This window comes from Zootermopsis nevadensis, unplaced genomic scaffold, assembly GCF_977971745.1.
Source record: "Zootermopsis nevadensis isolate Lab colony 2312 unplaced genomic scaffold, Znev_1.0 Znev_ptg000030l, whole genome shotgun sequence".
Classification (NCBI taxonomy): domain Eukaryota; kingdom Metazoa; phylum Arthropoda; class Insecta; order Blattodea; family Termopsidae; genus Zootermopsis; species Zootermopsis nevadensis.
The window spans coordinates 10,430,451-10,455,456 of record NW_028259162.1 but is presented as its reverse complement, the minus strand read 5'-3'; the positions used below and the strand labels follow the sequence as shown (position 1 = coordinate 10,455,456).

At 34.0% G+C, this 25,006-nt stretch overlaps 1 protein-coding gene across 10 annotated transcripts in view; it reads right to left on the bottom strand.

Annotated features, from left to right (window-relative positions):
• Positions 1–894: 894 nt before the first annotated feature.
• Positions 895–25,006, bottom strand: part of LOC110827201 (cubilin) — a 94,268-nt gene continuing 70,156 nt past the window's right edge. For 6 of the 10 annotated variants that reach the window (XM_022058637.2, XM_022058638.2, XM_022058640.2 and 3 more), the window contains 11 exons: positions 22,539–22,750; positions 21,653–21,860; positions 20,194–20,402; positions 19,034–19,271; positions 17,928–18,124; positions 15,677–15,905; positions 15,099–15,319; positions 14,402–14,584; positions 14,150–14,279; positions 11,167–11,348; positions 895–6,490 (listed from right to left, as the gene is read on the bottom strand). In XM_022058637.2, the coding sequence (XP_021914329.1) occupies positions 6,243–6,490; positions 11,167–11,348; positions 14,150–14,279; positions 14,402–14,584; positions 15,099–15,319; positions 15,677–15,905; positions 17,928–18,124; positions 19,034–19,271; positions 20,194–20,402; positions 21,653–21,860; positions 22,539–22,750 (2,257 nt within the window). In that variant the 3' untranslated portion in view covers positions 895–6,242. Of the gene's footprint in view, positions 6,491–7,504; positions 7,623–8,278; positions 8,956–11,158; positions 11,349–13,415; positions 13,436–14,149; positions 14,280–14,401; positions 14,585–15,098; positions 15,320–15,676; positions 15,906–17,927; positions 18,125–19,033; positions 19,272–20,193; positions 20,403–21,652; positions 21,861–22,538; positions 22,751–25,006 lie in introns of those variants that run through there. The other 4 variants (XM_022058641.2, XM_087358949.1, XM_087358952.1 and 1 more) reach the window with 4 other exon arrangements.

The following is a 25,006-nucleotide window of genomic DNA, read 5'->3' as shown; positions in this document are numbered from 1 at the left end:
CTGTGAAGTTTAATATTTGTACAACTGATATGCTTTATATATGTGTATGAATGGTTAATATCTGTATTGTTAATCAGCTTGTGAACAAAAAATAAATAAACCAGAAATAAACATTTTTAAAATAAAATATGATCAGTTTTTTGCACTATGACCAATCAGAAAAATCTGGTATACGAAATATGTAAACTGAAGTGTGAATGGATGTTTAGACGGTCTTGTAATTTCCTCCTTGTCTTAGAAAAGTATTTATATCTTACACAGACTTTATTTCATGTAGTTACATATCCTCTGCTACCTGACCTGACAGTTTCCCTTCATATTTAAAGACTTTTATTTTGAAATGTTTCATATTTATAAAGGTCAAACAGCGTATAACTGACCAGTTATAAAATTATTTTCACTGCATATTACAGCGGTTCTTAACCGTGTTTAAATGCAATCCAAATTACAGCTTTGACAACCCAAGCTTAAACTTTAAATGTATTTACTGTACTAAATAAGAAAAGATAGGTAAGTCATTATACAAATTAATAAATACCATTTACCTGTTAAATAATAATAATAATAAAGTTTTTAATAGTACGCAGTTAAAGTCATGACTAGGCAGCTTAACGTAAGCAGGAAAATAGCTGGAAAAGAACAGATAAAATATAAAAATAATGTAAGAGAAACAAACTATAAAACTTCAAGAATCTTGTAAGATCTGAGGTTTTCACAGCTGTGAGTATGAAGATTTCTGTCTTCTGGGTTGTTGCGCTGTGTAGTCTGGTCGATGTTAACCAACGTTTCAGAGGTCATACTGCCTCTGTCATCAGGGCGATTCAGAGGCAGTATGACCTCAGAAACGTTGGTAAACATCTACCACACTACACAGCACAACCCAGAAGACAGAAATCTTCAAGAATCTTGGTGATCCTCTAAAATTACAACAGCAACTCAATTTAGGGTCATGACTCAGAGGTGAAGAACTGGCGTACTACATGTTTTACTGTAGTTAAGACATACGCCCCTAGCCCATCAGTATTTGTTTTTGGTTACAGCATACGCAATAAGTGGTCCATGAAGGTCCAGAAGTAATATCTGATAAACTATTTTGCTACAAATAAAGATTTAAGGAGGTAATTTAAGATATTAGAAGCTCTACATATGCATTCCAGGAATTTAAGAATTAGTGGTAAAGGAATATTAATCTTTAAGGTTATTTAAGTATAAAGTGATGAATTTTAATAATGTTGGGTTGAGTCTGTAGGTTAATTCCTGAATACTGGTACATCTTTTAAGCCAGGCTCTGTATAGTTTATCATAAGATCCTGTTGTTTAATGTTTATTTTTATACTATCATCACCTCTGAGCAACTGAGATTTATTGTCTGCATTTGCACTTTCTTATATGCAGAACATTTTTTTAATGTTTACTCGATAAGTTAGCGAATGACAATGAAATTATTATTATTATAAAACTGTCCTAAGCAAAAAACAAACACTGTTACAAATAAGTGATTAAGTGACAGTTTCTCATTTTTTTTCATTCTAACATTATCAGAAGACAGAAAATTATGAACTAACACACAAAACTCAGAAGACTGTTATGATGATATGACATGAAATACACTTTATGAGAACTTGATGTACACTATCAAGATATGCCAGTAATTAGACACTTTGTAAAAATTATGCCACAACTTCTAACATTGTGCAAAACTTTTAAACAATTTGAACCCTTTGACAAGTCTGCACATACATTTAAGGGCGAACAAAAGTGGATTACTATTAGTACTGAAGCTTCAATGTACATACACTTACGCTGACTGATTTAAGTTTATCTATCATACGCTACTTTCACTGGATATTCAGGAGAAAAAATTTGTGATTTGAAATAAATGAAACAGCCACCCACTCACAGGAGTGTTCTTGCTGTAGCCATGGGGTTCTAGAGGAAAACACTAATACTTCCAAAACTGTTTAAAATTTGTAATAATTTGCATGTCAAAAAAGATTTGTCAGAACCAAATTTGATAGTGTTTACTGAAATTATAAAAATGGAACAGAAAAACTGTTCACTCTGGAGGATCTGACACAGCAAGAAACACTGTTAAACAAAGAATCAATAAAAGCTCAACTAAAAAATAGTTTCATTCTCTGGCCATCAGATTTTGGTGCTCATACATATTTACTTTAGTCATTTGGCACTGATTTAGTCCCTGACTGAATGTTTTATAATATAAGCCTGTACAATTTTTAAGGTTTTTATGAAAAAATACAGTATCTTGCATCCCACTGTAAAATCTACCCACTGAACAGGAAGGTAACAAAACAAGAAAAGAGAAGTACATAATCTAATCTAATAATAACCATGAATCATGTCAGATTATCACAAATCAAATCTTGGATAATACAATAAAATGAATGACACTTTACTTATTTATAATCGCTGTGAGCATTTGATATAATTATTATATTATAGTATTTATTTTGTGCGACCCGTCTTGTCCTTATTACAATTATGTAATATTACAGATTTATTTATATAACAAACAGTCAAAGGGTATTCTCTTGCTAAGAAGGAATGGATCTGTGTGGATGGAAAGATGTCATAAAGTGAAAGGGGATTAGGAATTAAAAGACAAATTCAACAGAAGTAGGATTCGAGGTTCTCACAGCAGTGAGTACAAAGATGGCTGTCTTCTGGGTTGTAGTGCCGTGTAATCTAGTAAACTTGGTGCACTGGTAAAATTCTACCAGATTATATAGTGCTACAACCCAGAAGAAACCAATCTTCTTCAATTCAATAGAATTCGTGGATAAATGGGTCCAGAGGAAACAAAAAGATCTATCTGACTGCTAAAATTCTCATAAATGCTGTTGATAACAGTGATTGTGCTCTAGCTCAAGTAAAGTTGATACTGCTCATTTAAAAAATAACTGTTTTTTTAGAAAATTCAATTCCAGACAGGTAACAGACATGACCTACATTCACATAACAACCATGTGCTTTTTCAACAAACATAATAAACATTTAATTTAGTATAATCATTTTGTGGACAGTATGTCATATTTATACATAGTTAATAGCTTGGAAGACTAATATCTACTTCCGTTTGGAACAATGAGGTTCTAAACACTGTCATGATTGCCAGTCAGCCACACGTCAGTTCAGTTAATGGCAAGGACTAGTATCTACAAGTCACAGTATCAACTCCACTTGACATAAACCTCGTCTGCTACATAATCTATACCACTGGATTCACGAAAAGTAACATTCGGTTCAGTGTATAGGATTTAGTTGTGGCATTTTTAATCCAGTAAATACGACATACAAACAAAACAAATGACAGGCTTTTTTTCTTTTTCTTGTTTTTTTTTTCTGCTCTACAAGACACATACAAGACAACACACCATGGTTGTTATGTTTGGCTATCTACATTTTTAATTTCTTACATCATAACTGTATTACTTCATTTTTGGAAAAGTGCAGTTGAATATATAAACAATGTCAGAATTCCTTTGCAAGACATGAGTACTCAAAATTCTTGTCTGTTCATCATGATACACCATCTATTGCAATTAAATGTATGTATTTTCTTTTGTATTTTACAAAAATCAAAAGAAGGCTAAAAGCAATGCAAAGATTACTTAAATACAGTAACATCTTGCAGACTGAAGAGCAAAACTGTAGTGGTTGTTGACTCTGTAGAAATAAATATTCTGTACCAAACTTTTATATTTAATTTTATAGCATTTAAACATAGCCACATGAAATCACAGTAAATCATGACAGTATGTTCTGTATGTTCCACTTTCACATTTTTAATTTCTGTGTTTCGACTGACTATAGGATAAACTGAAAAAAAATGTATTAAAATTACAAAAACAACATGTACAAATGCTATTTTGTAATGTACAAGACTGAATTTCACTTACATATTCAACTGTCATAACTTTTCCAAACCTCCCACATTTCTTGCTCTCACATTTCTCTGTTACAGAAGAAAACTTACAGACCATTACTGCTTTTCTCTTTGAATGCAGCTTGCATTCATGCACAAAGAAACATTTCACAGTAACCTTCTCAAGAAATTCTCAACTAAACAGCTATAAAATATGAGTCTACTAAGAGATAATATCCACTGTTCCAACCATAATGTTAGACTAGCAACTAGAAAAAAATAAATTCCCCTCTGCACCTTTGCCATCGCCAGACCCTTCAGCTGTGGCGCACCGGTGGCATTATCATACGCAATGCACAACGTGAAAGTTTGCTAGTTCTACATATGCATTAATATCATTATGTATGTAAAGAATTGTATCAAAAATGCCTCCTTTGAAGGACATACTCTTATACTAGGGCCTGATAATTTTATTTACTAATTCATGAATATAGTATTTTTCTTCATTATGGAAAAATACTTTATGAGAGATTAACAAAAGGATTTAAAATGTTGATACCAAAAAATTTAAATCAATTCTCTCATACTGTTATCAAAGTTGCAGGAAAGAGTGCAGGATCTCATTGCCACCGGTGACCAATTTAAAAAACCATTCTTGGATGATGATAATTTCTTTGAGGGTCATGTGATACTCTGCAATTCCCACAAGTACTGACCCACAGTACACATCCTGTTTTCTGCTACAAGATCGCTCAAATTTGATAGCTGTATCAAAAGTTAACAACATAACTAACAAACCTGCACGAGATCAATGCTTTACCAAAACCTTTAAACAGTTACTACTGAGATGACTTACATGCATAAATCTCATACATACTTCTGGGATACAATAACATTCTTAAATACTCAGCCAAACATTACATATCTGTGCAGACATATGCAGTTGAATGTACACAACAAATCAAACACTGCCTCTCGTGCACGTCATAAACGTTTACATTTCTAGGTTCATCTGAAATTAGTGAAAATTCCTGCCCATCCTAAGACTTAATTCTCTCATCACCACATCGCAGCATGGGAAAGTCCACAGGGCTTAGCACCACTAATGAAATAAGATGCACCCGCCTAACGCACTCACTCAGAAAGAGAGAGAAAAAACTGAAAGCATGCATTCCCTTGCTGTCTTTTCATGTAGAGTGATAATTTGCACTTTGTATCATATAATGCAAAAGAAAATTGGTTGGAGTCAAAACAATTAGCTTCTAAAGTTCATATACATTCTCTTTTATTATTAATCAATATTATTATTAATATTATTAGTATTATTAGTATTATTATTAGTGGTGGTAGTATTAGTATTAGCATTATATTTTTAGTTCAATAGTGTTGAAATTCATCACACTAATTCATGTAGGTCAACAGACTTGAGTCATATCGTAAAATAACTTCTTTTTTAAACAGTGCTCCTTTCCAGGCTATTTACAACTGGCTAATTCTTAAAACAAACATGTTGATCCACTCACAACATGCTCACACACTTGCATACCCTCATTAAAACACACCACTCATTAAAACTAGCATTCAAAATGTTTACTGAAGTGTTAATATATTAAATGACCCAAGCATTGGAAAAAGCCAAATAAAATGTGTTGTATTAATCGAAACAATTATTTTTATTTATTTATTTTAAATTCAAAAGTAACAAACATCAAGTGAGGTGTAAAGGCCTCTGTGTTAGGCTAGTAACCAACCAGCTTCATAAAAGCTTTACAGGAACATATTTTACTCCTTACATTAAAGTCAGTTTCTTATATATGAATGTCAGCCATTGCAAGAATCAAGAGAAAAATACTTAAATGTACTTTCCAATGCTTGATAGTCAATTTACATATACAACCTTCAAGAAATGTGAGCTTTGTTAATTAAGTACTAGCAAATTCTAGTACCTTAACATGATTTTTGTGGGAACTGTTTCAAAACTTTGCCCCCTCCAGATCTCTACAATTCCAACAGTTTTTCTTAAGACTTGAATTTCATGCCAAGTTCATTTCATTCATGTGAGCTTAGTATTTCATAAATTTTATTTGCACATTTTACATTACTGCTCATGAGTTCCACATTATGGCTCACGTAATACTGATTTGTTCACAGATGGTATCACTCGTTGCACTTTGGTATAGTGTGTTACATGCTAACAAGAATAGTCTATCTTCAAAGTATATATCCTTTGTCTTTTGATAAAAGTTTTTTTAATACTTAAGAAATGAGTCTTATTTATTTTGTATAGTTTGGTGCAAAGAACCAAAATTCATGTGTTATATGTTACTTCAAACTATTTTCATGCCTCTTCCTACTATCAGACACTGTCAACGCTTGCAAAGCGTTCACCCAGCTCATCACACACATGCTGCCTTCTGCTGGAACCACTGGTACTTAGCTGACGTCGGCTAGAGCCCACTGTGTTGCGCCGGAGTCGGGCTATCTGTCGCCGCCTGTGTCGATGCTTACGATGGCACCACAAACATAAACCCAGGACTAGCACACCACCAACACATAATGCAACGCCCACAAGTTTGAATGGGTCAACAGGAACCTCCACACTACCTAAAAGTTAAATAGTTTATTTATAGAGAGCCATACAGTTTCGGGCAAGCATCATTACATTTTATTAACTTTCCAGACTAAATTAAATGGGGCACCGTTTTCGACAATCAGCATTTTTAGGAAATTTTGTGTTTACTCTTATAAGCTTCAATATGTGTATCACAATTTATATTTAACAATAAACAATAAGTGTTAATTAAATACAGATTTGTAATTATTATTTTAAAGTAAACGTTTCTACAAAGAATTTTTAAGAGCTGTAGCTCAGAACTAAAACTAAGCTTCTTTTTATGTTACTTCATTAGGTTCTGTTTGTTTGTACTTAGAATATATTTCAAATCATGGGTTTGATGAATACCCAAACATTTGAATACAAAATATGTAATAAGAATAGCAACAGAAACACAAAACACCAAAACTGTGGGTGTAAGCCCATTATACCCATGACCTACTCACAATACAGTGGAACATTTAGTGAATCATGCTTTTGTTACATAGGTAAATACAATGCACAACACATTCAGGAAATGCTTGAAGAATGAAAAGAAAAGAAACACTAGTATCCAAGTGCATGAGAGCAATTAGAGTATGGCAGTGCTAATCATAACCAGAAGCACAGGAATCTTTGGACAGGTGCCACAGCTGTGTGCCATTATTTATGTCAGAATTATTTAAGGTATTAGAACAAGAGAATGAATTAACTTTCACGTAATATTTTAAGCTTTCACAGTGAATAAATGCACTGAAATCTTCTCAAGCATTTGACTTTGATAATGGTCCTAGGGTCAGTGTTAAAACGTTGGTTTGTAACTCAACTTTGATGCAGCTGACCATCCAAGAGTATTCTAGTACAAATTGACAATTGTTGTTGTTTTGATTCAATGAGTTTAACACATTTAAATTTGTATTTTAACTCAGATATTTATGCCTTTATCATTTTACCAAATATAATAATTATGTCCAGTAAGCAGCAAATAAGCACTCACACGTTGTCTTAGTTTCACATGCGCTCTCTCTGTCTCTCGTTAGCATTGCTCTTTTTCTCATCATGAGAGCAGAAGTGCAAAGCACAGAGATAGGAGAAGCAAGGGGAGCGCAGGCCCAGTCACAAGCCCAGGGGCAAGCGCACCACCTGACAGAAACACACAACAAAAAGGTTTCAGCACATGTCAATAACAAAATGTTTGCCAAATAGAACAGAGCTGGTAGAGCTGCATGTAATTTTTATCTAGTCTGTAAAACAGGACATAATTTCTTCTGTCTATTTGCTTGTTAATTCCTGGTTAAAAAAAGTTACTGTCATGAAAGCTACATGTGTTTATGGACTGCATTTAGGTAACTACACTGGGAGATGTGCATTTCTGGTATTATTTGAAACATAACATTTGTTAAATGAGTAGATAAGTAAAATTGCAGGCAGGAATCAATGACATTAGTTCAAACTTAAGTGGCATATGATTACCTACCTGTCATAACATTAACAGTTTGAAGTATAGCTCCAAATAAATAACAATGCAAGATAAAACATCAGTTTCAAGTAATGAATTTATTATAGTTGATCTTTCCCTTCATCTTCAACAAAACACCAAAACACTCCTTTATTGTTTGTACATTAGGGATGTCTGACACTTAAATTCATCAAATTTATTTTTTAAGTTTTAAATATGAGTTATGAGAGATGAAGAGTAAAAAATACATTTAATGAGTCTTCCAATGTATATACTGGAGAACCCTAACACTGTATTTGTTTCTAAACTATAAGCTATGAAAGAGAAGAGAGAAAACTAATTTCATAATCAATTTTAGCTCTCATACTCTTATATTTTCAACCTTGCCATCCCAAGCATAATAACTGAACAATAGATATTTTCTGCGTATTTAGTTTTATTACTTTCACCTCACTTTCATAAAAGGTTGTCAGCCATTAATAAAGGGAAATGTAAAATTAAATACAACCTGTTTCATGTTTCTGATAATGAGTTAAACAGAAAAGTGATGTCTTCCCTCCTATGCATTGTGCCTAGTGAGTGTCTGTACTAGTAATTTAGTAAATATTAATTGCTCTAATTGTCAATATTTTTTGTCATACTTTAAAAAAATCACTATAATGCAGTTTCAGAAGAGATATGATTTTAATTCATTACAGCAAAGTCCCAGGGTAAGTAGGAAAAACCAACTGATAGTCCATCAAAAAGACTTTTTAACTGAATCCTTAGTCATTATTAAAACATTGATATCAGCATCGCGAATATATACTTTTCATACCACTCCATGTAGCAAGCATTCCCTGAATTCAATCTATTCTTAATTTCTTCATGAATGAAAAATGTATCCAGATAGCCACTTTATTTGTTGGAGACACTGATGGGTATTTTTGTAAGTAGCATATTCAATAATACACTCTTCAAAAGAATCTCAATTTGTCCCTTCATCTTCAGCGCTGATGACAAAGGTAGTATATTGCTCTGAAACAATGGTATCTATCTACAAGTCTACATGACCAGCATCAAAATCTTCATTGCCATGAGAACTTCAAATCATGGTTTATCTAAACGATTAATAATATGCAGTCCATAAGAGTTTCTACATCATTCTTTAATGGTTTACATCTGGCATGAGTAACCCTCAGCCCACAGGCCAGATCTGGCCCACCATCATTCTTGCACCTGGATTGCATAAAGTTTTACAGGTTTTTAACACATTATTTCATTCACAACTGTAATTTATCTGATGTGTAAAATACCAAGATGTATATTTTAACACTGACAGATCGATATTTGTACCTACATAATTATTGTTATAGCCCATGGTTCAGCCCAGTGATGACAGAGTGCAACGCATTACTAGCTACATGACCACGGCTGAGAAAATGCACTGCTGCTTTAACAGAATGTTCTACAGAACTCTAGAAATGTAGATGTGATATGGCCCATTGCCATGAGAAAACTACTTCTGGCCCAAGGTTACTTCAAGGTTGCCCATGCCTAGTTTACACCAAAACAAATATTTAGATTTCAAGTATTGTTGGGCCCAATAGAAGGGGCTAATCCCAATCCAGAGATTGTTTGTGTTTTAAAATCCTGAATAATAGGTAAGTCCAGATAAACAACAATAATAGATTTTTCTTCATCTATTAATTAAACTTTTCAACAAATCTTAATTAAGTACAATTTAAAACAAAGTACCAAATAACAACCATTCCATCACATAAATGTAACAGAAGAACTTAAGGCAAGAGAAAGGACAGACACATCATTAATACAGCAAGCACAATGTTAAAAAACACATAAGAAGTGACATAAAATACATGAATTTTTCACCTAAAACTCATGCATGGGACTTCTCAATTGAATGACTGGAAAACTATCTGGTGTTCTAAATGAAAACAAATCTTAGATAACAGAAAATATTCTGATTTGCAGACAAAAGAGTTTGAATGACTAGATATTATTGTTTCCAGAATGAACTATTTACATCTATTTTTATGCAATTTATATAAAAAATGCATCACACTTAAATAAATTACTGTAACATGTCTTGAAAATAAAAGAAAAACTTGGTAAATTATATAATGTAATGAATGTGTCACAAAATGAGGAAACCTTCCACAGTAAGAACACATACAGCTTTTAAAGAAGACAACTGATATCTGATTCGCAATGGAAACACCTTCAGTAACAGAAAACTGTCACATTGAAATAAATGTTTGATCTCTTCCCCTAGTACCTGGCTAAACCAATTTGTTCAGGGTCATCCCATGCATCTCTTTCCTTTCAATTTTAATTATAATTCTTTCTTTAATCCATTTCTTTTCAAGCCAAACTACTGCAGTAGTTTCTCTTCTAATTCTAAGTAAACTGGTTGACTAACAAACTCTATGAATCAGAGTCCTTCTAAAATACGAATATATTTTTTAAAGTAATATTAATTAAAATTACCGAACATTAAACCAAATTTATTGTATAATTTATTCTAAATATGTTATTTACATATTAACTAATCACATAATATGATTATTACCACAATATGCACCTTGAACTAAATACTGTTCAGTCACGTACATCGTCAAATAATAGTTGATTTATGTGGTACTAAATTTATTGTTGTATTAACTTTGTTTTCTTGTTTATCCTTTATCAAGAAAAATATATTACCAAACTGACAATTAATCTGAAAATCAATATCATTAATTTTTATTCAGGCTTGCAAAAGTTTGTCTTAATCACAACACTTGCATTTGTGAAATGTAATTGAAATGTTAAAGTAGAACAAATATACTTTAGAACTAGAAGATGTACATGATTTAAAAACAGATACATGAATCCCAATAGTAATATCGTTTGAACAATTTTTTGACAAATTACCATAGGACCTTAAAACTTGAAGGCAAGGTCTGGTTCTTATTTAGTGCATATTTTGAAACTACTTATGCAATTATATATCCTTCATCCATTTAGTTTTCCAGAAATTTGAAAATGGAATCCCTGTATTCAATAGATATATTTCTGAAGAATGCGAACTACAACTTGTTACTGCTCATTACAAATACACATTCTCAACAAATATATATTATTAATACTGATGTTCTGTATTAGTTGAGAAACAGATGTACAACAGCAATGCAAAGTTGAGAATGGGTAACAAAAATAAAAAATTAGTAAACCTCAACTACTTACAGTTCATTTCATCAGATTGGTCATCAGCACCACAGTTATCTAGCCTGTTACATATAAGCTTCATGGAGATGCAGAAGCTGCTTTTGGCACACGTGAATTGTTCACAATAGGGCCCCTCACTTACTTCTGTCCAAACTGCACGAAAACCCTGTGCTCCAACTGATTTCTCAGCAGAGATGAAACTACAAAAAATTATAAAATAAATGTTACAAACATACTTTACTGTTTTGTAAATAATACACATTGCAGAGATACAATACTGAACGTTATTCAAATAAGGACAAGCATTACAACTCATATTTGTTTAATTTAAGATTTGTATACATCAGTTCAGTATTCCTAAAATGTTTTTAATGATTTCCTCTATAGGAACACTGAGGCATCCCTTACAAGTAACATTGATCTCTTTGACTGACATACTACAGTTGTAGTTTTCATTCTGTATTGTATGCTGAACTTCTTCTTCTTACTGTGGCTCTTTAGTCCTTGAAGGACCTTGTCCTCCTCACACATGCGAGATTTATTAATCTATTTAGACAACTGGTAGGACTCCTTGGACAAGTGATCAACCTCCTGCAAGGCCATACAGGACAGCACAACACAGAGATATAAACATCCATGCCTTGAGTGGGATTTGAACCCACTGTCCCAGTGTCTCAGCGATCAAGGCCCACACGCCCCAGTCTCTGCAGCCACTGTGACCAGTGGTATTCTGGAACACAGAGAATTATCCTGGATGTGATAAATGATAAGTTGTGAAGCATACCCTTACATAATTAAATGTATGCTGGGAAAATAAAATTCCTGTAATAAAGAGAATCCTTGTCACTGTGTGGTTCAAGCCTTTGAATAAGGAGTACCCATAGATAGGGATTAGCTCTATCTAGTGGGCCCAACTGTGTAGGAACCTGAAGACGGAGATAGAGTCCCATCTCCGAAACGTCGTTTTACATTTTATATTTACTAGACGATGGATAATATCCAAAAAAAAAATTATTCAATTGACTCTTCACCATCGTCAAGAAGTTTTAGATTTGAAGTACCCATAGAGTAACAGAGCACTGTTTGGATTTCCAGTACTGTACATAATTCGGTTCATCCGGTGCAAGGACATTACGAAAGTCTGGTTATGTGGACAGGACAGAAGAAACAGGAAACATATACAGAATACTGGAAGATGCTGGATAAGATGGGAGTATAATATTAAGATGAATCTCTCAGGGAGATATTGTAAGTACTGGAAGTGGATGGAACTAGCTCAGGATCCTGTCCTACAGTGGAGTTTGGTATTAACAGTTTTAAAACTTTTGGTCCTGCTATAAAGTGTTAGTGAAGTAATTTTACTGAAATTTCCTCCTATTGTAAGGACAATATATAAAAGATATGCCAGTTTTTAACAGTTATGTGGATAATTTATCATAGCATGACTATATATATTCTGTTGGACAGTTTTGTTCTTCTACCAGTAGAGCCACTGAATGAATGTATTCGTATCAGACAATAGAATTCTAGGAACTAGCAGATTCGTGTAATTATGACAAGGTACATTGGTGGTTCAAATTTTATTTCGAATTTTGATCACAGCATGTCAATATATCATCTTACCTGTTTCATATTAGGCATTCTTGTTCAAGTACTCTCTTCCTACATGTATACACTTGTCCAAGCCCATGAAATGACTGAACAGAATTGACACTGATCCACATAGTTGTTTATGAGAAACAATGAAAATTCTGGGTCAAATTTCAACCACCCTCATATATAAGTTGTCCCTTGAAGGGATCATATTCTTGTATGATTTGAGGTTTTCACAACGATGAGTATGAAGATTTCTGTCTTCTGGGTTGTTGTGCTGTGTAGTCTGGTAGATGTTTACCAACGTGTCACAGGTCATACTGCCTCCGTCATCTCGCTGATGACGGAGGCAGTATGACCTCAGAAACGTTGCTAAACATCGACCATACTACACAGCGCAACAACCCAAAAGACAGAAATCTTCAATCATATTCTTCCTTCTCATATACTTTATTTTAGTACGCTGGTGGAATACCTAAATTAGTGTTCTAATAGGCAACTTATTCACATAGACTTTTATAACTTCAGAACTACTTAGATTCTCACAATAAAAGAATATTCACTACAGAATGGCAATGGGAAAGCCTGTACAGATTAAATTCAGAAATGTTTAGAAAATGCATTTAGATTAATACTAATTTCTATGGGGTTATTTTACTGTGAAATTCAAATACCTTTTGAGTACTATATCCTGCTGCATGTAAGGTCAGAAATTTTTATTCACAAATGGGTATAAAATTAGACTTTTTAATAGTTGTTACACTGTGGTATATTTCTGTTATGTTATAAAATATTCTCACTTATTGTCAGAACTCCTCTTTGTCTGTGGAGTCTTATTTACCCATATATCTGCCATCATTTTTGTAACTGAGAAAGGTACTTTCTGAACTGTTGATATACACAGTTCAATAAGATTTTTAGTTTAAATCCAGCACATCTAGGTAGAAAATAAATTATTTTTACAGGAAATAAGTGTGAAATTTAAAACTAAGCACACTGATTCTGGATATTATGAAAGAGGTGAATGCAAAAGTTTATGTGAAGCAAGAACATTTTACAAGTAGGATATTTGTGCATCTTACCCAATCTTTTTTCATACTTTCCCTTAGTTTCTGCAGGTGAAATCTAAGACAAGGATTTTAAATTATGCCAAAAAACGTTTCTTATTTCATACACTCTAATTTACAGTCATCATCAGCTTTTATACACATCCACATATCAGTAAGTATTTCCATAAAGCATATACTGAAAACTGCAACTCCAGTAATGGCATGTCTGCATTATTTTTGTAAGGTAGGGACACAATCTTATTGTCAGAACACTCACCTATCTGCATATGCCAATTTTTCAGCATCCTCAAACAAAGAATTGGATTAACTATTAATTGAAATATCTCAATAAAAACTACCTGATTCGCATTGAATTGCCTTCGGACAGGAACTGCCATTTGTCAGTCTGCTGCTTCTCTCCACATAATTCTAAAGGTGGCCCATCAACTGTATACCAGAGACGAAGAACTGCTGCTGGACAGCCGCGCGCTGAAACAATGATTGAAAACCACTCCATCATCCATTACAGTAGCAGACAACATATGTGTAACTTAGCCAACATTCAGTCAATTAAGCAGGCATACTTTATAATAAAATATGAGAGAATCTACCTGATGGTTCACCCTCAACAGCAAAGAATTCAAAGTTGAGCAGAATTTTATGTTTGGGCCGGACAATGATATACCAATTGCAAGTTTTGCTGGCAAGTCCCCGTTCGGGGCCATCATAATTCTGGGGGAAATTGGGGCTGGATATAACACCAGACTCTGCACCACTAACATTGCTTCCACAGTCTGTGAAGAAAAAGTCACAAATTTCTTGATATGGCACTACTTTCAAGCTCATAACACAAAAACATTAATCACTTCCAGAAGAAGGATATGCAGGATATGTAATCATCAATGTGAATTCATCCAACAATGTTAAGTTAACTTCACATGCTACACATAAAAATGATACACACACACAAAACAAAAATTTCATATGGAAATAACGTTTATATAATATGTACGTTTTAAATGTAGCATGTCAAAATAACATGAAAATGAATCTTGACACAAAATTCTCATACATGGACTAAAATGAAAACCATAAGAAGCAAATGATTATTTTATACTTACGCACAGAATATTCTAACCTCAGTTTTAAATGTGTGCAGTAAGTGTTTGTAACTTCAATCATAAATAATGCAGTTCTCACACATTATATTTCTACAATAGATATAAATATTTATGGAAAAATTCTAGCTCTACACCAAATTTACATTTCCTGAAAATCAGATAACAAATGAGACAAAGGGATCATTACCTCCAAATATGGACTTCACGCTCTCAAATGTGTAATGGGCCTTAAAGCCACTAAACACACCCTCCTGATCTGAATGTAAAATGATTTTCACACCAGATGCACCTCGATTTGATTCGATAGGACCTGGTGCTGTCATCCCACAATACCGACCAACCAGCTTTTCTGTACCATCCTTGTATGTATTGTACATTTCAAGCCAATCTTCTTGACATATTGAAACCCTGTTAAAAAATTACAAGAAAGCTTCAAATAAAATCTACAAATACTGATATAATCAGTACCTCTTACATCAAATCTTACAAAGCTATATAGAGTATTCACAACTTATGATCACTGAGACACCCTTACTTTATAATTTTTTACTTCATTAACAAATCTTCATATGATATGCCATGGTCACATCTTCCATTCTCTCATAATATTGTCTTTATCTTAGGTAAAACAAATATTCATGCTTCACTTAACAAGCATCAATGTTCAGATGTCAATACAACATTAATAAATATTAACTATCCACATACAGTACCTAATATGCCTACTTTATATTTAAACAATAGAAATTACACTAAAATACTCACCCATATGAGCCAACTGTGCTATTAACGTTATCTGCTCGTACTTTAAAATGGTCAAACACAAGTGTGACCTGCTCATTGGGTGTTGGCACAAAGAGGTATGTGCAGTTTGTTTCACTGGGGTAGTTGGAGGGATAACGCGGTGAATTAAATTCCCCTTTCTTTCTACTTCCACTCCGGTAAGTGAAATTGCAGGTGCCATCAGGTGCAGCAGTGCCAGGAATACGATACTCTGATACAAAGTAAACATGGTTTTACTATGTGCATTTACACTGTGAGAAAGGATAAATAAAATTTGTGGCAACAATACGTCTTTGAATTTGATTAAAATCAAGGTAAATCTAAAATGCCTTTTAAACTTCAGAAGAAACAGCTGAAAACCAGCATAAAACTTGTGACAAATAAGGCTACTGCACAATCATGGGCTCAAATCCTGCTGGAAGTATGGATACATGTAAGAATTTCTGCCACTGTGTAATGTACATATTACTGGGATACTGGGAACGACCCATTCTTCAAGTGCCTGAGCACTGCGGGTCCCAGCTTTTTCATTGGCTCGATGTATAGACATTCGGTATGATTCCTTGGACGAGGGATCGGCCCGTCACAAGGCCTCTACCTGTACACAGGACAGCACAATACAGAAAAAAGCGGACAAACATCCATGGCTTCAGTGGGATTCGAACCCACGGTCCCAGCGACCAAGCGGCACAAGGCCCACGTCTCAGACGTATGTATTATGATCATCAAATATTTCAGCAGTGTGTACTAGACAGAACAGAAAATCAAATGGAGAAGGAGGAATAAAAGAAAAAGGGAGTAAGAGAGAAAGAAAAGGAAAATGATAATGTTCGTCAAGTAAAATGTAGTTCATCGTGTCAGACCAGGATATGTGAACACTTTCACAATTACTTCAGACCAAAGTCAGATACAAACCAGATAACTAATAGGGCAATAGATAAAGAAATTCTCAAAACTGAGAAATTGTCTGTAGTTATCTTAGGACTAACTTCAATTAAGCATATTCTATAAAACTTTAATTAAAATTATTAATTTCAGTTTCTGTGTATTTTGCACACTAGGTCTTCTTGCTCATATTTGATTAATTTGCAGCCATTAGGTGAACATAACTTTCACAAAGCTGACACCAGATTAAATCAAAAATTCATGACAAAAAATTAAATTGGGTTTTACTAAGGCTCCCAATTTTTAAATTTAATTTCCTCCACAGCCAATAGCTTTTACCTACAATTGCCACTTATGAAAACATATGCTTTTCAGCCCAACTGGGACATCATGAGTGTCTAATTCACCAATGACAAACCATTTGGTTTCCTATTTCTCTGGTCCAACCACTTCTCATTTCTTGTTATGTTTGCTATCTCATTTTGGGTTTTATTTATAAACACACATCAATCTAGAGAGCAAGAAAGAGAGGAGATTTTTATGTGATAAGAGACATCAGAGTACCAAACTAAGTTGAAGTGATCTGACAACCTTAGTGCTCCAGCTAACAGCAATATCATAATAAATTTATGCAACTGTACCCACTGCCAGTCACATTTGCACTGAGTTCAATACTGGTTCATTATCAGTGATCTGCAATGTGTGAAGAACACTAGTGACAAGCTGATCAACATTCCTTTTTTATCAATAGATTTTGGACATATCCTTATGTTATCTCTTAAAATCTGTTTATAGTTTATCATAAAATCTCACATATTTTAACACCTTAGTTGGATCCTAAAATTTCAATACTAAATTTTTCAATTAACAACCCTTTAGCATGAAGAAACATACACTACATGTTCTTATGTGTTATAGAGGAACATGCTGTACAAATCTGAAAATTTATGCTTTACAGGTCTCTCCATGTATTTAACTTTATAACCACATAAAAAACCTTATATAAGTCCAAGCAATCAATTTAGATATTAATCAGAACTAACTACAGTGAAATTAAAATATTAATAGTATTCTTTACCCTCTGATGTTGGAAAAAAACATGGTTCCTCCGTAAGTACATAAACATGTACAGTAAAAATAATCTCCAAACTGAAGGCTTATTGGTATTTAACAGATAATCATAAGTTTTCAGTAACTCTAAAAGCAGAAGGTATCTAAAATCTTGTGTTAGCTATGTAAGAAGCTACAGTGCAAAAAGGTGCTTATGCAAACAAATATATTAAAAAAATATGTTATTCTGATGAAAGAGAGATGTAAAATTAAAGGAATAAATTTACAGTACACTTACCTGTTTCAAAGGTGTAATTTGCCTTGAAACCTCGTCCCTGAAGCTCACCACTGCTGAAAACCATGACAAGACGAGGTCCATCTGACACAACAACAAAAGGTTGTTTCTTCTCTCCACACATCTCATGGTCAAACTTATCGTAGGAGTCGGTTGTCTCCTGACCTTTCAGGTAGATTTTCAAGTAACCATCTGGACAGCTGGAATAAAGTTTCTCATTAATCCACTGGCATAGTATTATATTTGATTTTCTCAAAAAACCAAAAATGTAATTCAAAGTTTTCAAAACAAAAATTCAAATCTACCATACAAGTTCTTGTAGTTGTTGACCAACAGCAAGCAATTCCAGCTTTAATCAGTGATGTTTTACAGCAATCAAAGTACCCATCAGCATCCATGCATTCATGCCAAAAGCATCAAAGTATTCCAAGGACTTAAGAATTACTTAAAAAGCTTTATATTATAGTTTATTATACTACTTTGTTCTTTGTTAACACACTAGTCATTGCACTAGCATACCTTGAGCCTTAATATTTGCAGTTTATTTAATGACACTATCTGCAGTATCAGATGATTGGTTAATAATTGATTGAAAAGGATATGGGATGAAACAGTCAAGGCCTAATTTAAGGTACAGCATTTTCTTGGAAGGACTTAAGAAACCAAGAAAAATCTGTCAGGATAGGTGACCTCCAAGCTGAGATTTGAACCCAGAACCTCCCAAACAAGGATTGATGAAGGAGATAATTATTTTTATTAATTATCTGTATATGCTACTTTTTGGTTTTGACTTATATTTATGTAAGCACATCCTTACTTAACAGTGCAAGGTAGTATAGAGATTTTTCACACACCAGTATTATGGAAATTTATAAATACATAGCAGTAACTATTTTTCTTTTGTCATTACTATTTTACAATTCATCTTTTATTAGGTGCCTTGGATGCCTTTAGTAAAGTGCTTTTATGCACATGGACACTCCTTCAGATAAACAAAGTGACCTCACATCCTAAAAGTCAAGGTCAATAAATTTAAATTATATTCCTTCTTAAGAGCAGAATCTATGTGCATCACCTATGTTAGCATTCAGTCCTAACATATTACTTACTCTGTTCCTTCTTTCGGATTTCCTTTAGAAATATCCAATAATCCAAATACAAGACGTACACGTTCTAGATGCTGTGAGTCCTGCATGCCATATACAAAATAGCGGCATACAATCTTTGGTATGTATGGAAATGGCCAGTTAGGGCTGTATACTGTTCCACTTGACTCTTTTTTACTTAGGATCTTCTGATCACACTCAGAACCACGGATATGTTCTCCATCATTTTTCACAATAAAATCTGTGAAATAAGTACATTTTGTTACAGAAAATTAGAAGCGTTTTTAATTTATGCAGATAACCTACATAGTAAGCAAAATACAATTTATTCTCATTAAATATAATGCATAATTAATTGCATATATTTAATCACTTCCCCACATAAATTTCCTAAAAATAATTGTAACAATTAAAGATATTCATGTATCTAATGTACATGTTGACAGTGATTCATTCTGTATCTTGGTATTCATACTTGACAAGAAGGGGTGTTGATGTGCTTGCCGTAAGTGTTCTTCATACCTTATTTGCAGAGAACTGTACATGCACAGGAAGGGCCATTACTGCACTTGGTGCAAATATGACAGGCAATGGGTAATTCTGCAGAAATTTGTTATGAAATTCAGTCAGCTGGAGACTACATTCTATGTTGAATGACAGGGACTAGCTCTATCAATGGGATATTTAAACAGCATATCAGTGAGACAAATACTCCAATACGCAGTGAATCTTTAAATAATTACCGTATTACCTCCATTTTAAGACACACCCTTAGTTTATTAATAGGTTTTCAGGGAAAAAAAGAGATGCTATATTGATTCTTAGGCACCATCAAATGTAAGATACACCCCGATTTCAGAAATTTTAATATACAAAGAAAATTTTGTCTTAATCGATGCCATATGGTACTAAGTAAGTTATAATTCTGAAAACTTATGCTTGTATTGACAACTAACCCAACCACATATTCTCTAAAAAGGGTAGTAAATTTCCTGGAATGCTGAAATGTCTTTTAATGGTTTGAGAGATATAAAAATGCTAATAAATTAACATTATTAATAATAGCATTTATTTCTTTTATACATACACATTCCTTTTCTCCACTATTAGTTCATAAGACTGATGTCCAAAACATGAAAGGAAAAATTTAACAAGAAACATACCTAATTTTACAAAACTTTCACTGAATTCAAATATTCCTTTAAAACCACGATTTTGTGTGTTAGCAGTTCTTTGAAGTGTGACGAAGGTCACAAGTAATGAAGATTCTGATGAGTACAGTACCAAATTGCGTTGCTGGCCACAGTAAGTTCCTATCACTGCTGATTCATTATCTGCTCCATCATAAACTTTCACATAGTCAAAAGGACAGCTAAAACAGAACAGTGAAACCTTGTAAGTATAAACCTAAAGAGACAAAATATTTACAATAGGTTAACAGTGTTATAATCACACTACAAGCAAGAAGTTCCGGGTAGAATTTACCATTGTACTTGTATTTTTATAGCATTTACTGCTTCTATTAAATTGCCTATCAAGGAATACAAATGAATAATTTAATAACTTTGTAACATATTTCTATATCTTATAGCTGTTATAACTTTAAAGTTTTGCACCACTGTGAAATAACTGTCATAACACTGCATGTATTCAAGTTAACTGGACATGTATTTTGGCTTACAGCAGCCTGTTAAGCCCAGAGTTAAAAGTCCAATCAGCAGCAACATAGTGCAGAGCTTACCAAATTGCTGCATGAGAAAGGTTAATTCTGTGTATGCTCCTGTACCCTATTCTGAATGGTTCATAATGTTACAAATTCAAACACTCATCTCACCTTTTATTTATTAATGTTCTTGGATATGTAATTCCATTTAATTTCAATAAACCACTGAGAACACAAAGTTGATCAGGTTAAAAGAAAATTCTAACAATAAGATCTGGGATTGCTTCTGACTGCACTAATGAACCATGTTTCTCATTAATAATTAATAATTACCATAATATATTTTGTAGAGCATATAATACTTCTTCAAAAAATTTTATTGAAAAGTTTGAGGTTTAAATATAGTACTTAACCCCTTGTTGGGTAATTTAAATTTACTTATTGTTGACCTTCTCAAGCTAGTTAAATTACAGATCTGTTCTGAAGGGTTCTGACTACTGCGTAATACAATATTTGTTCTTGGGTTTTTTGAATGTCCGTCGTCTGATGATATAAAACACAATATTTTGAGATGTGGATCTGTCCTCGTCTTCAGGTGTAGTGATTGGAATTAGCCCATTCTAACAAACCCCACAAAGTAGGTGCCCCCTTCACTACACTTGAAGACAAGTTCTCAAAATGTTGCGTGTTTTATAACATCAGACGAAGGACAAGGTCAAAAACTCCAACAATCCAGATGGTTAATTTACATGTGTTTTGTTCTCTTCCTTCTAGTATGTTAAGTACTGTAGGGAACACTGAATTTCTTCGATCCTAAATGGAGAACATAATCTGCTACTAGATAAAACAAATAAATAAATAAATATATATATATATATATATATATATATATATATATATTCTGGGCTTCATAAAGTAAGAACATGCTTCATTTACTAACATATTTACAAAGTACGTACTGAGGTCCTCCAAAGAAAAGGTCAAAGTCTCGGAATTCTATTCGAATTCTCTGCCCTGCGAGACCCAGAAACTGGTAAGTACAGCTCAGATCCTTCGGATAAGCTCCTGGGTATGTCGGTGAAACAATCATACCCTGTTTCTTGCTGGCTGCATGGACTGTGAAACTGCAGGGTGTATTTGGCACTGGGGTACCAATTTCATAGGTGGCTGCAAAAAACATACAGAACATATAGTTAACCTTGTGTGATTTAGTAAAGCAAAATCCATAAATATGTTATTGTTAGTGCTATTAATCTGACATTCCTCAGAAATATTCATACCATAATACTAATCAATACATTATCCTAATAAATGATATACCTGTTGCATTCAAATTTGCACAATAAAATATGAAAGATATTGTGAGAACCATATAACTAAATATTAGGTGTCCACAAATTAGTGGACAATTTCAAGGACATGTTATTATTTATTTATAACTTTCCACCCACTTACAAAATACAAAGTATTAAAATAAGATATTTTTCTTCAGAAAAAAATTATTAATACATACACTCCAAGGCAAGGCACAGATCAATTCTGAAGATGGCTGTCTGAGTTTTGAACAGCTCCTATTCTGATGTGATTGAAGCCAATCAGATTTGTAAACAAAATATGACTTACAAGAACATCAAAGACATTGTAAATTAATTTGGTAAATGGCAAAAAATTCTTATTTTAAGATGTGGAGGTCCTCTAAGACATTAGTAAACTTCTACAGACTACACAACCCAGAAGAAAGTTATCTTCAGACTCACTGCAGTGAAAACCTCAAATCATATTAAATGTCTATTTGTTAAGCCTCTACTGCAATGTTAATAAATAATATCCATATTAAATACTTACAGTCATTAATGAAAACATATATCCCACTGAAAAGTTCAGGATAGCTGGTGTTCTTATCAGTGTAAAAACCAAGTGCCAGGGCCCGATAGAGGGAGATTCGGCGCCGGGGTGGGATTGGGCCACAGTAGCGTCCCCCAAATGGCGAGTTGACAAGTTCTGATGCGTCTGGTTGCTGCACCTCTGAGTACACATCCATATATTCGTGGATACACCTACAGAAAAAACAGTGGCATTTCAGAGCATTGTAGGAGACACGACATGCAGAAAATACATTCAGTTTCTGTTCAAGCATAAACACTTCAGTGCAACAAAATTTGCTCTTAATATTACTTATCTGATACTAAGCATGCAAGTATGTGTTAGTATCTAAAAATTATATTTCATTCTGCATGTTTCAAAATTTGTTGGCACATACTTGAAATTGCATTGCTAGAAAATATTCTACAAGCATAGCCATCCTGACCTACCCTGCACAGCCTGCGACGACAGAAGTCCTGCCTCCTTAAGACACCCATAGCTCTGTGACTCAAAAATACTACAAACTATGCTGACAAAGTCATGGTACTTCTATGTAAGACTGTTTATGCCACATAATCTTTTGTGTGACTCAAAGATTTGTCAAACATAATACTCTGCTTATCTGTCCTGGGCAGCTTAAAAGGTATAGGTGGCAATAAAGAAAGTGCCCGTTGGTTTATGACAGAGGACAGGATAGATAGAACAATTCCTTAATACTTCTATCCAGTTGTACAGATGGAGAGGTTTAGTATGTGACTTTTGTTTGTGGCAGGAGGGTTTTTAAGTTCTACCTCAGTGCAAAAAATCATACAGTATTTCATGCTTTGAAACTGTGCTGCGATTTACACTATTAAGCAAAACTTAATATATATAGTGTCAGTGAGGAAGTACTAGTGTTGATAAAAGGGCAACAAAACATAAATTAAATAAACAAAACCAATAACCAGAAGGGCACTTTATATATATAATACTTCCACAGAGGAAGAACAGGTAAGTGTGATAGGTAACAAAACTGGTGTTGGTTATACAGGCACCATTTTTCAAAAGGTCAAAGCTGAGTTATTTAGAACACCTAAAGTTTATAAACCATTTCTGACCCAGCCTTTCAGTCCATTTCTATTATTGACAATACAAGCAGTGTAATAGTGAGATATGGGTGCATCCAAATCATGTCTGCTACTAATTTTACCTTTCCTTGCAGAAACATGTTTCGCAGAAGACAGTTACTTAAAAAAATCTGAAAAATGGCAAGAAAGTAAAATGTTGCTAGTTAACTTACTCCATGAAAGCTGATGTATGGCCTGACTCCATTGCAACATTAACAACAAACTTTGCACATCATTATTTAAAATTTTAAAATTCATGCCATGTATTACTGATTCCATCAAGTACGTGGCAGCTTCAGTGCTGGTAAATAAATGTTATTTTCACTTCTGCAACAGCACTTTTCATTTCTACTCCCTAATTTGTTTGAACGTCTCATCCACATGCAATTTCCAAACATGGTAGTTTAAAGTTAAATTAGTTGACAATAACAGACAGAAAGTAAATGATTGGAAAAATGTTTCTTCTATCTGGGTGTTGGGTTTTTACAGTAGGAAAAAATTTGATGTGGTCTATTGGGTTGTGACACCTGTAGTAAAGTACATAGTTATCAATATTTTGGAGAAATGTATCAACTGAAGATGGAGATGATACTTTCCTCTGAAACACTGGGAATCTCCTGCAAGACTACATGACATCGTAACATAGAAAACCACAAATGTCTTGCCTCTTGCAATTTAAATATCATATAGGAACCAGATTAAACTGTTACACACATTAATGTATAATTATACGAGGCGCGTCCTCAAAGTAAGTTTCCCACTCGTCCCACAGCTAGCAAACCTTATATTGCGCGAAGCGACTGTGCGTACGTGATAGAGCAATGACGTAGCATGGCGCATGCACTAACGGAACTTCCCGCGTTCTCACATTAGCATCGTTGCAGCTGTTGAAGATGGAGGTTCTTATTCCAGCTCCCGCCGACTGTGAAGTGCGGTCAGTGATAACGCTAGGCCGCACACGGCTCGACGGACAGCAAGTCTCCTGCAGGAGTTCAGCTGGGAGGTGTTTAATCATTCACCCTACAGCCCGGACCTCGCTCCCAGTGATTTCCATCTTTTCCTACACCTCAAGAAATTCCTGTCCGGTCAGCGTCAGCGTTTTGAGAATGACAGAGAGGCGGAGATGGTTGTCACACAGTGGTTCCAATCCCAGGCGGCAGACTTCTACGACACAGGTATTCAAAAGTTGGTCCCACGGTATGACCAATGTCTCAATTCCGGTGGCGAATATGTTGAAAAATAGCTGGACACTTGCTGTATCTGTTGCAATAAATATTTCCATGAAATTGTGTTTTGTTTCTGTAAACGGCCCCAGGGAAACTTACTTTGAGGACGCGCCTCGTA